This window comes from Erpetoichthys calabaricus, chromosome 2 (genome assembly GCF_900747795.2).
Source record: "Erpetoichthys calabaricus chromosome 2, fErpCal1.3, whole genome shotgun sequence".
NCBI classification, from domain to species: domain Eukaryota; kingdom Metazoa; phylum Chordata; class Cladistia; order Polypteriformes; family Polypteridae; genus Erpetoichthys; species Erpetoichthys calabaricus.
Genome location: NC_041395.2, coordinates 196425129 through 196441128, shown reverse-complemented (window position 1 = coordinate 196441128; position 16000 = coordinate 196425129). Strand labels below are relative to the sequence as shown.

General features: G+C 37.4%; 1 protein-coding gene across 5 annotated transcripts in view; it reads right to left on the bottom strand.

Moving 5' to 3' along the window:
- tnk2b (tyrosine kinase, non-receptor, 2b) overlaps nucleotides 1-16000 on the bottom strand; it is a 250834-nt gene that overhangs the window by 144186 nt on the left and 90648 nt on the right. For 3 of the 5 annotated variants that reach the window (XR_007933986.1, XR_007933988.1, XM_051921964.1), the window contains exon 1: nucleotides 12890-12996. The exons of the other annotated variants lie outside the window; for them this stretch is intronic. Coding sequence is in view for 1 of the 3 variants with exons in the window: in XM_051921964.1 (XP_051777924.1) it covers nucleotides 12890-12958 (69 nt within the window). In the remaining 2 variants the exon portion in view is untranslated. Of the gene's footprint in view, nucleotides 1-12889; nucleotides 12997-16000 lie in introns of those variants that run through there. 5 annotated transcript variants of the gene reach the window in all.

Below are 16000 nucleotides of genomic sequence, written 5' to 3'. Positions count from 1 at the left end.
GAGAGAGAGAACAAGCCAGCCGGCTAGAGAGAGAGATGGCAGCACGCCAAGTGGTTCCGAGTAGGAGCAAAGTATCGGTGCTCTACAGAAGGATCACCCTCACTGATTTTGCAGTGGAACAGGAGCTATCAAGGTGGCATCTTCTTCAAGGATCAGAGGGACAGTCTGGCAGACGCCGACGGAGGCAGCTAAGATGGGGGTCGAGATGGAAGGGCCGTGGCTGCTGATCTCTCCGCCAGATGAGGAAGCAATGGGTGAGCTGGGAAGACTAGGAAGGAGGAGCTGTGCTTGGCTCGTTTGACCCAGTGACTGTTTTTTTCTTTGATTCTCATTTTTAGCCTTGTTTTTAACCACCAGGGGCCTCATGCATAACGCTGTGCGTAGAATTCACACTAAAACATGGCATACAGACAAAAGCGGAAATGTTCATACACACAAAAAAGTCCAGATGCATAAATCTGTGTGTTCTGTCAACTTCCACGTTCTTCCACTACATAAATCCCGGTCAGTGTGAAAAGTAACACATGTATGTGCCTGCTGCCACTCCCCAACTCCTCCCAGAATTACACCTCTTTGAATATGCAAATCAATATAAATAGCCCTTAAGCTCAGCGTTCTATGAAAGGGCAATGGCAAAAGCACGGGGGAAAATAGAATTTCAGCGAATACCAAGTGGAGGCAAGGAAAAACTTACTATTTGTTGGTTTAAACAGTGGTATAAACAGCAAAAGGAAGTTGATCAAGTGACAGAGTGTCGGAGAAATTCAAAAGCTCAAGTTCACAAAGTTGCACAGTGCCCGAAATAAAAAAAGAAGTTGTCAGATATCAAAGTCGCTATGAAAAGGCAAGTCGTAGCCCACCTTCTGAGTGTCATATGAAAGCTTATTAGGGTACAGAGAAAATAAAAAAAAAATAGGGACACAGTTGGGAAAAAAGCTTGAAATATGAACTTTAATCTTGAAATTTCCACTTTAATCACGTAGTTTATTTTGTCCTTAAAGTACAGCATCATAAACTGTATACTTGATATCATTTTCATGATGATAGGAATTAATATTTTTATTTTATTAATTTTCATTGTAATCATTTCATACAAACAGATCAATTTATAACCCAACAAATTTGAAGACTAATCAAACCCCACCCCTGAGAAAGAGAGCTTAGCTAAAGGAAAATTGCTTTAGGCTTTTTAATAAGGCAATATTAAACAAAAGAAAGGGAGAAGTGAATATCTATGTAAATAAGAGATGGAGAAGGGAGTTAAATGCGATAATAGTTATTTCTCTTATTCTAAAATAATATTGATTAAATCCTGCCATGTTTTGAAAAAATGTTGTACAAATCCTCTAACTGAAAATTAGATTTTTTCCAATTTCAAATAATATAAAACATCGGTTTCCCACTGACTTATAAGAGGAGAATTAGGATTCTTCCAATTTAACAAAATAAGTCTGCGTGCCAAAAGTGTAGTGAATGCAATCACAGTTTGCTTGTCCTTCTCTACTTCAAGTCCATCTGGAAGAACACCAAACACAGCTGTTAATGGGTTAGGAGGGATTGTGATACCAAGGCTGTCTGAGAGGCACTTAAAAATTTTTGTCCAAAATGATGTTAGTTTAGTGCAGGCCCAAAACATGTGACCCAGTGAGGCAGGGGCTTGGTTGCAGCGTTTGCAGGTTGGATCCTGCCCTGGAAACATTTTGGACAGTTTTAAGCGAGACAGATGGGCTCGATATATAATTTTTAGTTGAATAATTCTATGCTTTGCACATATAGAACTCGAGTGAATTCTCTGCTTTGCTACCTTCCACTCCTTTTCTGATATATTGATTAAGAGATCGTCTTCCCAATGTCCTCTTGGATCTTTGAAAGGTAGGGACTCTAATAAGATTTTATATATTGCGGAAATAGTGTTTGTTTCCTCGAAATTGAGCAGTATTTTTTCCAGCATTGTGGAGGGTGCAAGGTGGGGGAAATCGGGCAATTTCTGTTTAACAAAATTTCTAATTTGAAGATAGTAAAAGAAATGTGTAGCTGGGAGGTTAAATTTTGAACGTAATTGTTCAAAAGATGTAAATATGTTGTCTATATAAAGATCTCTGAGCATTTAAATCCCAAAACTTTTCCAGGTATTAAAAACTGGATATACTTGCGAAGGTTGAAAGAGGTGGTTCTCTTGCAGAGGTGCCACTGATAAAAGATTTTCCATCTTAAAATGCTTCCTAATTTGGTTCCATATTCTGAGTGAGTAAAGCACAATTGGGTTATTAGTATATTTGCGATAACTTTCATTTATTGGAGAGCAGAGCAGGGAATATAAAGAAGTACTACAGGATTTTACTTCTATTGCGGACCAAGCCTGTGTATGTTCATTTATTTGTGTCCAGGTTTTTATGGCTTGTATGTTTACCTAATTTTCAGTTTTATTACTGAGCAGCAAAGCCATGCCACCTTCTGCCTGAGGTCTTTGTAGGGTTGCTCTTCGGATATGTGGGTGTTTCGAGTTCCAAATGAATGAGGTTATTATTGAATCTAACTATTTAAAAAATGATTTATTGATATATATTGAAATGTTTTGAAATAAAAAGAGAAGTTTAGGAAGGATATTCATCTTAACAATGTTAATTCTTCCGGCTAGAGTGAGATGAAGGGTTGACCATCTATGCAAGTCTTGCTTAATTTTTTCCATACAGACGCCAAAATTTTGTTGATAAAGAGCTTTATGTTTACTTGTGATATTTACCCCTAGGTATTTAAACTGATCTGCTATGGTAAAAGGTAGGGTGTCTAATCTAATATTATATGCTTGTGAATTCACTGGAAAGAGTATACTTTTATTCAGATTAATTCTAAGACCAGATATCTTTTGAAATTCTGTTAGTGCTGTTAAAACAGCGGGGACAGTGTTTTCTGGGTCTGATATATATAAGACCATATCATCTGCATATAGAGAAATTTTCTGTTCCAGTCCTTCTCTGACAATCCCCTTTATCTGATAAGAATTTCGGCAGTGAACCGCCAGTGGTTCAATAGCGATTGCAAACAACAGTGGCGACAAGGGACATCCTTGTCTGGTACCACGTTCTAGTTTAAAGTAGTCTGAGCAAATGTTATTAATACAATCTGAAGCTTCTGGATTGGTATACAGTAGTTTGATCCAAGCACAAATATTCGGGCAAAACCCAAATTTCTCCAATGCAGTGAAAAGGTAATTCCATTCAATCATGTCAAATGCCTTTTCTGCGTCTAATGATAGTAATATCTCTGGGGTGTTTGATTTTGCTGGTGAATATATGACATTAAACAAGCGTCGGAGATTTGAAGATAGGTGTCGGCCTTTAATAAATCCAGTTTGATCTTGTGATATTACCGAGGGCAGCACTTTCTCCATCCTTCTAGCTAGGATTTTTGAGAGTATCTTAACATCATTATTCAGGAGTGAAATTGGTCTATATGATGCACATTGTAACAAGTCCTTATTTTGTTTAGGAAAGACGGTGATTAATGCTTGTCGAAATGTTTGAGGTAGAATTTGGTTGTCTCTAGCTTCTGTAAATGTTGCCAATAAGAGTGGAGCTAGCTGAGTGGAGAATTTCTTATAAAATTCTATGGGGTAACCATCAGGGCCTGATGATTTCCCGCTTTGTAGTGACTTTGTAGCGTCTAGTAATTCTGTTAGCGTTAGAGGTTTATCCAGTTCCTCAGCACTTAAAGCATCTATTTGTGGTATTTGTGAATTATCCAGAAATGCATTAGATTGTGTGTTGTCTTCTTTGGACTCAGTGGAATATAAAGACTTATAGTAATCTCTAAATGTGTGTATTATTTTATTATGGTCGATGATTTCTTCTCCTATCTTGTTGGTGATTACTGGTATTGCATTGTGAACTTCTTGTTTATGAATTTGTTGAGCTAAAAGCTTATTAGCTTTTTCTCCGTGTTCATAGTAATGCTGTCTAGACTTATAAATAAGTTGTTCAGTTTCTTTAGTTGTTAAGATGTTAAGTTCTGTATGTAGGGCCTGCCTTTTCCTGTGGAGAACTTCATTTGGACGCCTGGCTTGTTCTTCATCTATTCTAGTAATTTCATTTCTTAGCTCTGACACTTTCTTGGTTTCTAATTTATTTCTGTGGGAGAGATATGAAATAATCTGTCCTCTTAAGAAGGCCTTTAGAGTTTCCCAGAGTGTTCCTGCAGAGACCTCTGTGGACGTGTTTGTCTCTAGGAAGAAGCTGATTTGTTTAGATATAAATTCTGTGCAGTTCTCGTCTGCCAATAAAAGAGGGTTAAGACGCCATCTGCGAGGTGAGTATGAGGGGCTTATTGATTTTAGCTCCAAGACTAGAGGGGCATGGTCAGAGATAACAATTGTGTCATATTTGCATGATTTAATTGTAGGCAGGAAATTATTATCTATAAAAAAATAATCAATTCTTGAGTAGCTATAATGCACTGGTGAGTAGAATGAATATGTTCTTGAGTTTGGGTTAAGAAACCTCCAGGGGTCTGATAAGTTGTGATCATTCAAAAACTGTGTAATTATCTTTGCAGTATTAGATGTCGTCCCCCCTGTCACAGGAGTCCTATCTAAGAGTGGATTTAAAACACAATTAAAGTCCCCAGCCATTATAATTTTATGAGTGTTCACATTGGGAATGGATGCAAATAGATTTTGCATGAATTCCTTATCAACATTGGGTGCATAAACATTTATCAAAATCATTTTACTGTTATATAAGTTGCCCATGACCATCACATATCTCCCTTCAGGGTCCGACACTACATCTGATGCTACAAATGGAACTGTTCTATGTATGAGAATTCCCACTCCTCTAGTTTTCTTTATAAAGCTAGAATGGAACATTTGGCCAGTCCAGTCTTTTTGTAATCTGAACTGATCCTTGGTTAGTAAGTGGGTCTCCTGTAGAAATACTATTTTAGCGTTTAAGCCTGTTAGGTGAGAGCATACTTTCTTTCTCTTTAATTCGTGATTCAGGCCTTTAACATTCCAGCTCACAAAGTTAACTGTCCCATCATGGAGACATTGATTCTGAGTTTTTAATGTCATTTATAGTTTTAATTGGTAATATGGCAGTTTTAATCTTAGTTTCAAGATTCCCCATGAGTTATTGCATTTTAGCCTATTGTTGCATTGATATTTATAATTATAATTACAAGAATAGATTAGATATAACCTGCTCTCCTTCTCTCCCCTCTTTATCCCCCCCCCCCCCCATTTTGCCTCCCCACATGAGGCTAGATCCCACTTCGCGATGTTCCAGTCCTCTGACATACGAAGAGACAGAGCACGTCCAAAACAAAACAAACCCCACCCTGCAGCGGCGTTACAGAATTAAAACAGAGATATCTTTTGCAGTTAAATTCTTAATACTATCTGCCGAAGATGTTCTCATTAACAATATTTAAGCTTGAAATAATCTTCAGCGCTTTTAAGTTAAGATATTAAGATTAAAAAAAAAAAAAAAAAAAAAGAAAACAACCCTGGGAATGATTTTAAAGACTAGTCTAGGATAAACCTGGTAATTCCTACTGTAATAGTATAATGGTAATAGTATAGATAGTAGAAAATGCAATAAACCAAGGGTATGAAGTTAAACAGTCTACTTTAAGGTATAGTAAAATAAAAAAAATTAAAAAAACACGAATCCTACTTTAATTACTTCCACATTTTCACACTCACGTCTATAACTCTATAACTCTGATTAAAACATAAACATATAAAGTCCAGATAAAGAAAGAAAGAAAAAAAAAAAAAAGGGATGTATAATTATAATACCAGTCTCTTTAAACATGGATCCAGAGAGCAGATCATAGGTCCTTCCCGTGCCTTGATAGAATACGGCTCCTTATTAACTTTCAAAAAAGTGTCAGAAACAGCTTCTTTAGTTCTTTTTCAGCTTCTTCTTTGCTTAAGAAAATATAATGTTGATCTTGAACTTCCACTTTCAGTTTGGCGGGATACAAGAGGCTGTATTTGATATCGGCTTTCCGTAGCAACTTTTTAATGTCGATGTAGGATCTGCGTTTTGCAGCTGTTGATGGTGAGAAGTCGGGAAAAATACGAATAAGACTATTTTCGAATATAATCTCTTGCTTGCGTCTGAGAAGTGCCATCACATCAAGCTTACATCGTAGTCGCTCGAAGCGGACAATAAAAGATCTAGGTTTAAAGGCGCTTGGTATCTTTGTGCGATAAGCCGTGGCTATCTCAATGTCGAGTTTAAAGTCATCTCCAATTATTTTAGACAGTAATTCTACTGCAAATTTCACTGGGCTTGAGCTTTCTCGTTTCTCAGGTATACCCTCAATTCTTATATTATTTCTTCTGCACCCATCCTCCAGGGCTGCAAGTCTGTCTCCAAGTTTTTTGCATTCCGAGTTCGCAGCTGTGGCTTTTTCATCGGCGTTAGACGCCAGTTGTTCCGCTGTTACCACTCGAGCCGTGAGTCCCTGCTTAACGTCTTCCAGCTGATCTGAAACGTCATTAATATGGTCATCAAGCCTTTTCAGTTTGGAATTAGTTTCTTCAATGTGTTCCACTAATTTCTCCAACATGCCTTTAAAGTTCACGTCAAAACGTTTAAATAGACGCGTTTCCTTATCTGTGTTATCCTTCTTGAGCTCAATGGCCACCTTCTTAAGATCATTCGTGTTATCTTTCTTAAGCTCATTCATGGCCGTAACCATGGCAGTGGCCAGTGTAGCGATCATCTCTTTCAGTTCAGTTTTCAGTTCGGACAGTTCGCTTCGGCTTTCGTGCTCCGCGATTGGAAATGCAGCTCCTGTTACAGCAGGCGCTGCGGGCTCGCGACGAGTAGATGAGAGCACGTCCTGCAGAGCCCTTTCTAGTCTCGAATGATCCTCAGAAATCGGCGATCCATCGCGACCTGTATCACTTGCACCTTCGCTCCCATTTTCACTCTCAACTGGAGACGATACAATGGAGCGGGGTCCCAGGAATTCTGCGCATTCGTCTACCTGTTCCAGGTCAGTCTCCGTGAGGCCATACCTTGCACTTGCACTCAGGCCGGAAGTCTGTCCAGACTTTGATACAGCTTTAGGTTTCTTTTCCGGCTCTTTCTGACTTTTCTTCTTGTTACTCATCCTTGTATATTGTAGTGGAAGTTCCTTGGTCGGGTTAAATACAGGATACCTCTAAATAATATGAAATACGTGGGAAAATAAAGCCGCTGCTAGCGGAGCTCTGCTTCAGACGTCCATCTCCTATAAACGGACGAAACCAACTCTCGATGATAGGAATTAAAGCATGTATTAAACATGGGAACACGGTGGTGCAGTGATAGTGACAAGCTGCTGCCTCGTCCAGAGATTGCTCTGCAAGATGCTTGCTGCACCGTGCGTGACCTTCGATGAAATAATTTATTGCAGCAGTACTGTCTCTTTCAATTCATGTCCTTCCTTTTCTTTCTCCAAATACAAAATTGCCACACAGTCAGCTCTCTAATAGATGTAAAGCCATCTGTAGGCTGAGAACACTGATTCTTCAAAACTTTTAAGGAACATTGAAATATCTTCATAGTACATGTTTAATCATCCTGTCCATCTATCTATCCAGGGTCGCGCCAGCCCCAGCAAGAATACAGCGCGAGGCATGAACAATCGCTGAATGGGGTGCCAGCTCCATGCTAGCACTGTGACACCGTGTCCTCACATGTTTAAGTATTAACAATATCGATTATTTAAATGGTTAATGTTTTGTCTGTATAATGTAAAACATATTTTGCTGCATTTCATCTTAAAAATGATATCATCATCATATGTAAATACGTGCTAAAGTGGCTCAGGTTGTGTAATATTATAACTATCGCAAGTTTACAGTGAGGTAATTGTACTTATAAGTACAAACAGTTCTACAAGGAGTACTTGATGGACTGATTGATTGCCTTTATAGTTCTTGGGATGAAACTGCTTCTGAGCCATGAGGTCAGTACAGGAAAGCCTCTGAAGCATTTCCCGTATGAGAGCAGTTCAAATAGGCAGCATGTGCTAGATGCTGTATACCGATAATTCTCTTTCTGATCAGCTGCTGTAGAGCTGTGACTCCACACTCATATACAGTGATATACATACTCCGAGTGGTGCATTGAGAGTAATATGGAAAAAGATGATCCGCTGTGTTAACTCTTAACTAGAGCAGTTGAAAGAAGAAGAAGAAGAAGGTGCAGTAAGAGTAACAACGCTAAAGCAGCTATGGTATTTGGAATAGTTTGGCTATTTCGTGGACCATTATATTGTTACAGGTTAATTACAATCAGATGCCTTAAACTAATAAACAATATATGGTTAATTTCAGTGCATATGATAAAGCAGCATCAGCGATGTGGATCTAAAAAAGAAATGGAAACCACACAGGAACAGTAGCACTGCTTTGACGCTAGGTGCCGGCAGTTTGCAAAACCAAGCGGAGAACTTGCGTACGCCAGGGTCTGAGTTAGCATGAAAATGTGCGTGGCTTTACGCCAAGTATAGGTTTTACACATTGCAATTTGAGCGTGGAAACTGGAGTATGCAACATTTTTGTGCATACACACCTTTTATACATGAGACCCCAGGTTTTTCACTGTTTTAAGGATTATATATTTATTAGAAGCACTACACTTTTGGACACAAACTGTTTTGATTTATGATTTGTTTTAATAAAAGCACTTGGACACTGCACCATCACATTGCCTGGACTGTTTTGTTCCCATCTGCCATGCTCATCCGGTTACATTATTGACGGTGTCAGGTTCAAGAGGCTCCCAAATATGGACTCGCATAGTCACAATAACACCTTATCATACATTTACATGCAACTCAAGGTGCTTTCCACAGATTAATCAAAAACAAACATGTACCACATTTACTTGGATTATTATCATTAACTAATACTATGATAATTTATAAAAAATGTAAGTATACTAAATACAAAATCAACCAGGTATTGTTAAGCAAAATTTAACCACTAAGGCACTAAACAAACCTTCACTCTTATCAGAAAAATGTTTTCTAATTAAAAAACATAAATACTGTATATATCAACCTTAATGTATACATCTACATTTTACCTAGGCATATGTACATGGCAACACACGAAGTAGAAACAGTTTGATGTTATTAAAGTTAATGAAAAGATACAAAAGCAAATAAAACAGTCTGACCAGCTGACAGAGGAGAGGAAAACAAAAAAAACCCTACAATGGAGAAATGCATGCGACCAGAGGTACACGTTTTACTAGTGAAAGTATAATCCAACAAAAAAGCTTGATGTTTAGAAGTTGAACATCATAAGTGCAAAATGTTTTTGATAAGCATTTGTTCACACTGGCTGCAATAGAAGAAACTGACCTATGACTGCTGCAGACTATTGGTTCACCCTAAAAACATCTTTCACTTAAAACACTACAGTGCCATTTATTATCATTTGTGTATATAAAAATATATTGAGTTCTCCCCAAACCTAAATAATCACAGAAAGGCAAAGTATTGAAAAGAAAATGTTCACTTCAGAAAAATAATAATAACTTTCGTAATCAAGACTAGTCAATATAACTTTTACAAACTTATCTGTCTTGAAATCACCTTGCTTCCTACAGTGCTTCGAAGTAGCAAGATTAATCACTGTGTCATGTTTCCTGACCACTTTTCCAAGTTTTCAAATTTGAAACAATTTTTCAGAATTTCTGAGCTTTTATGTCAGTATTTCTAGTATACTAGTCATTTAGCCCATTACAATAACGGGCACTAGAACAGTAGTGCATAAACATTAGTAGGAACAGTCTATATTAAATGGCAAGGGACTTTGACCTCATTCTTTTTGTTGGTCGTATTTTTCTTTCTTTCAGCCTTTCTTTTGTTGATGTTTACTCGCTGAGCTGACCGTTCTTCGTGGGCTACCGCCGTATATTGTGTGTCTTTAATTTTCTGTGACAGTAATACTGTCTTGTAAGGCTCTATTCAATAAGGGCGCGCACAAAAAGGTGAGCTTCAAAAGGGCGACCTCAATTGAGCGCGGCGAATAAAGGCGTTCGTAGATAATTTAGTTCAAATGGCTCTGGAATATGTGAAGAGCAACAAAGGTGCAGATCTTTATTTGTGTGCGCTTTTATTCGTTGCGCCCAATTGAGGTCGCCCTTTTGAGGCTCGCCTCTTTGTGCGCGCCCTTATTGAAGGATACCGTCTTGTACGTCCGCTGGCTTGTACGTCCGTAATATACCTTTAATTTTCTCTGGCGGTAATACAGGCGTGCGCGTCGGTAATATGCCTTTAATCTCCTCTGACAGTAATACTGGCTTGTATGTGGCTGTAATATGCGTCACTGTATTGTGTACATTTAATTTCCTCTCGCAGTAATATTGGTTTATATTTCCGTAAAACACCTCTTTCTCTGACAGTAATATCGCGCATCGCACCGTGCCCCGCGCATGCGCACTTCACCAGAAGACACCCACACATGGACACCTGGACGCACACAGGGATTTTATATATATAGATAACATAACATAAATCAGGTATAAGTAAATCATTCATTCATGAGGTTGAATAAACAGAATGTATACTTTATGTTGCTCAAGAGTAAGTTAAAAATGCAGAAACAACTGCAACTTTCTAATAGCAAAGTACACACAACACATTATTAAAATCATTCAAAATGGATTTAAAATTGCTACAAACCACAGCTCTGTGATGGCACTGGAGTCTAAAACAAGGCTGCCTATACTAATCAGATGACTTCACATCATTGGTAATAAACATGTCTTTTTTAATCAAAAATGTTTTTCCATCTATATGTTCATGATGAAATTTGCCTAATCGACTAACAGCCTAACCTGAGCATCAAGCACAATGCAGAACAAATCAAATCAAATCCAGACACAAAAAAGAAAAGAGAAAAAAATACAAGAAAAAAGTTGATTGGTGATGAAGGGTTTGTTTTTCTTCCAAAAGTTTTTTGTCTCGTAAATAAAGACTACTTTCAATTAGCAACACAGAACAAAGATAAAATGTTTAGGCTTACTGTAAACAGTGACATTGAGGAAGCTTGGTATTACAGACAGAGTTATCGCCATTTCTTAATCTATCGAACTCCACAGGTAATGCTGATTAGCAACTTTGTACACCAAGTGTGTATTTGTATTGGGACATATAACAAACAACCGCATTTCCTGCTATGCTGTCTTCAAACCAACTATGCTTCACATACAAAACGCAAGTTAAAACGTTTGTTTTTTTTCCCCAAATATTCCATTTATTAAAAGTTTAATTAGCTTGATAGTAAACCTATTTTGCTAAAATTCTTCCGATTCAATAGCTTGAGCTCAGAAACCAAGATTTGTTAAAATATTTGATCATTGAGCTTTAGTTAGTTTCAAAAATCAAAGGTACTTATGCACAAATAAAGTTCATAAGTCAAACTAAGTGGGTTATTTTAATATCAATTTTCAAAGAATTCCAATTAGGGTTTCAAGATAGCCTAAGTTTTAATAATGGATTTCTGAGAGAGGAGACATTATGTTATTCCCTCCTTTGTAAATTTGACAAGAATGAGGATGTTTGGGATCAGGAAGTTGATTTTCTCAAACAGTTTTTGTGCATTCATTGAAAATGTTGATGTTAATAAGTTGCATGTATCCACACACACACCTCAGGAAAGAAGAAAAAAAATAAACATTGAACAGTCAGCAACCAGCAATTCAAGAAAGAAAGAAAGAAAGAAAGAAAGAAAGAAAGAAAGAAAGAAAGAAAGAAAGAAAGAAAGAAAGAAAGAAAGAAAGAAAGAAAGAAAGAAAGAAAGAAAGAAAGAAAGAAAATTTTCTACCCATTTTATTTTAGTTAGAAGTTGAGTATGCAAATTTAATTTCAGTTTAGTGTTTTGTTTTTCACTCAACTTATAGTTTTATATCTATAAACAAAACTATTTTTAGTCATTTCATTTATGGTTTTCATTAATGATATTAACCTTGGGCAAACTTGTTTCATCTAAGATTGAAATAAAATGTGCACAATTTCACCCCAGCATTGTCAGTAACTTATTTTTCCCACTTCTTGTTGATTAAAGGAATGTCATTTTATTATGTGCTTTATTAGGCAGGTTACTCATCAGCTGCAGCCAGGTCGGCAGTTAAAGATGGGCATATCATGCATCCAGAATAGTATTTTGTCCAGCCATTGTACAAGCCCATCTTTTTCTCATTTTCCAAACTAAGCCAATCATTCCACTGAAGGATTCTTATCCTTTTCCTTCATTGCCTTACAATTGACATGGTAGATTTTGCTCACTCTGGAGACTTGCAACTGATACAGGTAAAATGCACAATTGTTACAAACAAACAAATGCTAAATATCAAAATGCAGGATCTGAACAGCTATTTTGCATTACATGAATCTGAGTGTTGACTTATCACATGTTAAAATATTCAGAACATCTCTGTAAATCAGCAGAATTTCGTGCAACTTCCTTTATCATCCCCGGTTCAATCCTCAAAAGTGCAGAGACCATATGTGTGCAGAACTATCAGATTTATTCAGGGTGGGTGTGGATCAAAGTATGCAATACACATACCTTTTGTGATGCAGTAGGATTAGCTTCAGATCCAAAAAAGTAGAAACATGCCCAATGCATATAAAAATGCTCACTGCCTGAAAAGAAAGTATTTCATGCAAAACCATTCTTGATAACTTAGGTTCAAAGTATCTTCTATTAATTTCTTACATTTTTCTTCAGATAGTGTAAATGCTTTTGCATCTTTTTTTAGCAATGGTAGTTCATGTAACACCGAGCACTTTCTTTAACAGGAAAAAACGGAATGACCTGCAAGGAACTATTTTCCGGATTAACACAACTTGCACCATGCAAAGCACTACTTACTTTGTAAGCATGGAAATGTGCAAGGAAGGGGATGGATTTCTTCAGTTTATCAAAACGATGCATCCTCATGGATCAGATGAGATACTGCACACAAATGATACTATAAAAAAATAAGTCCACATTGCAGACCCAGACTAATAACCTTCAGTACCAAGTATTCAGAATGTCTGTAAAATCTAAGTGAAGCAGAGAAACTAATGTTATAAATGCCTGCATTCAAATGTTAATCCATATGTCTGCTTCAGAAGGGTCTCAGAAAAAGTTGATGTTCCCCAAAGACGATTCAGTTCTTGCTCAATTTTATATGGCTCATTAAAAGACTAAGTTAAATGCAACCATTATCCATAGTACAGGCACTGATGAATCCATTAAATATTCCAGGTTTCCTCTACTGCATAAAAATGCAGCTTTGCGGTTTTACAATTCCTAAATCCAGCCCTTAGTAAACTATAAATAGAAACACAGCTTATTCAAGTTTTTTTTCCTTTTCCAGCACAAGGAAAATTAAACATTTAAATGCAAACATTACATTAATTGTCATTTTTTGACTAAGAGAAGATGTATTTCTTCAAATTAAAAAGTTTGTTTTTTGTTTTGTTTCTCCTGTGCCTCTGAAGCTCTGTCAGTTGTGCAATTCCTGCATCCAGCTTGTCTAGGCCTTCACAGTAATGCCCCGTGTCCTAAAGCGAGCCTGGCTTTGCTTGTTGGTTAAACAGAGACTCTATGGTATTCGGATAGAATACTATTTGATCAGGAGCCAAGAGGTCAGATTTAACTGCAGGATGGAGAGTTCATTTCCTGTGGGCCCCCCTTATGCAACAATCTTAACATGTTTTCTCCCTGCTGCTCCAGGCTTTCATTCCCTTGTAACAACACAGTGCATCTTTCTTCTGTCGTGCCACATATAAACTAATGCAATTCCTATTTTGTTACAAGAAGGTGCTGTATTTTTCTACAAAGCTGGCTTTATTTGATCTAAAGAGACAAGGCTTACTAAAAATATACTGAATTAGTTTATTAACTGATATAAATTACAGAAAAAAAGTATGGAAAATATATTTCAAGATTGAAGTATTTTAGGTATCTTATTCTTAAGGCATATGAATCCTAATTTTGAGAATGTTTAGAATGTGTAATTTATTGCAAACGTCTGAAATTTTAAAAAATTGTTTAGACTTCATAGATGTTGTTACATACTAATTAAATAGCATTTCTGCTTGTAAGTCTAACGATATTTCATCCATTAAATTTTCCATTATCAAACATGCCTAAATTAAGTTTACATTCAGGGCGCCAAAACCTGTCCCTGCAGAATAATGCACAAGGCAGGAATCAAACTGGAAGGTGAGTCGGTCCATTGCAGGGAACGCACATATACTCCGTCACCAACTTACAATGGGCCAATTTAGAGAAAATGTGTGTCTTTGGGATGGAGGAAGAAAACTGAAGAACACCGGGAGGATGTGCAAACTCCACAGATAGTAGCTAGGCTGTGAGTCTACTAGAGTGTGAGGCAACTAAGAAATGTGCCACCTTGCTGTCTCTTATATAGTCAGGCCTGTAAAATAGGCAAATTAGAGCCACTACATTGCAAAATAAATTACATTTTGAGGTCACTAAATATTCAATGTTTATAAAATTGTTACCTCACTAACATCAAACAATTCCAATCTTGTACAATCTCAGAAGCCCTTCTCCCTGCCACATGCACCATACTTATACATTACATAGTTTCTTTGCATTTGTGCAGTAGCTAACAGACCCACTGTGACACAGCTTTGCTTTTAATCAAATCAGATGTTTTAATCACATCAGTTTACACTCTCTCTCTCTCAACCACTGTTTTTATTATGCCCTGTAATTAAAACGAACACTGCCTGTATGATCGATCTTGTGTTAAGTACAGCAGTTTACATTTTCAATCAGAAAAAAAATTTAAAAAGAATTTGAAATTGCTACTTTGTACACAATAGGCCTGCTAGCTTAATAGCAACATATGTCAATTTTACTCGTAAACCTGTTAAGTATGTTAGCCTTCTGTCTTTTTGATAAACATCTTGTAAACATTTCATAGATTTGCATTTTTTAAGGTTTGTGCGGTGTTTATTATTTCTTCACGTGTGTCATACAATACAAGTTTTGGTAAGAAATAAGTACTGCATTGAAAGTTCAAGAAGCACAAATACAGCATAACAATTACTCATCAATACCCTAAGAAACATTGCCAGAACCCATGAAGCTTGAACTGCATGCCATAATGCATCATAATAGGCAGTACTTCCAAATTAAGCATAGCCTTGAGTCCATCATCAACCATATTGTTCTCTATAAAGTCGAAACTTTGCTCAGAATCTGACTCAAGCTTTGTGTGTAACAATCCATAGTTTATCTATCACATAGGTATCATATTTTTTGCTGTTTACACACAGCTAAAACATATAGTACAAATGACAAGTCCGACAACAATACATCATTGGCCAATCCATCCATCCATTTTCCAACCCGCTGAATCCGAACACAGGGTCATGGGGGTCTGCTGGAGCCAATCCCAGCCAACACAGGGCACACGGCAGGAACCAAACCCAGGCAGGGTGCTAACCCACCGCAGGACACACAAGCACACCCACACACCAAGCACACACTAGGGCCAATTTAGAATTGCCAATCCACCTAACCTGCACGTCTTTGGACTGTGGGAGGAAACCGGAGCGCCTGGAGGAAACCCACGCAGACACGGGGAGAACATGCAAACTCCACGCAGGGAGGACCCGGGAAGCGAACCCAGGTCCCCCAACTGTGAGGCAGCAGCGCTACTCACTGCGCCACCATGCCGCCCCATTGGCCAATCCAGTAACAAGTATTGGTAATGGGTATTGGTCCAAAAAAAAACCTAACCTGAGCATCCCTAGCTACCAACACTAGTGATGATAAAATGTTACTCAAATAAAGAATAATTGAATAATTTAGAAGAAGAAGAAGGAAAACAAACGGACACACACAAAATGATGATCTATTAAGTAACAATGTCCAAAGAACACTTGAACCAGAAAAGCAAATGAATGTTCGAAAATTTCCAAAGAACAAGGGCTAAATCATATTGTACATAAATAC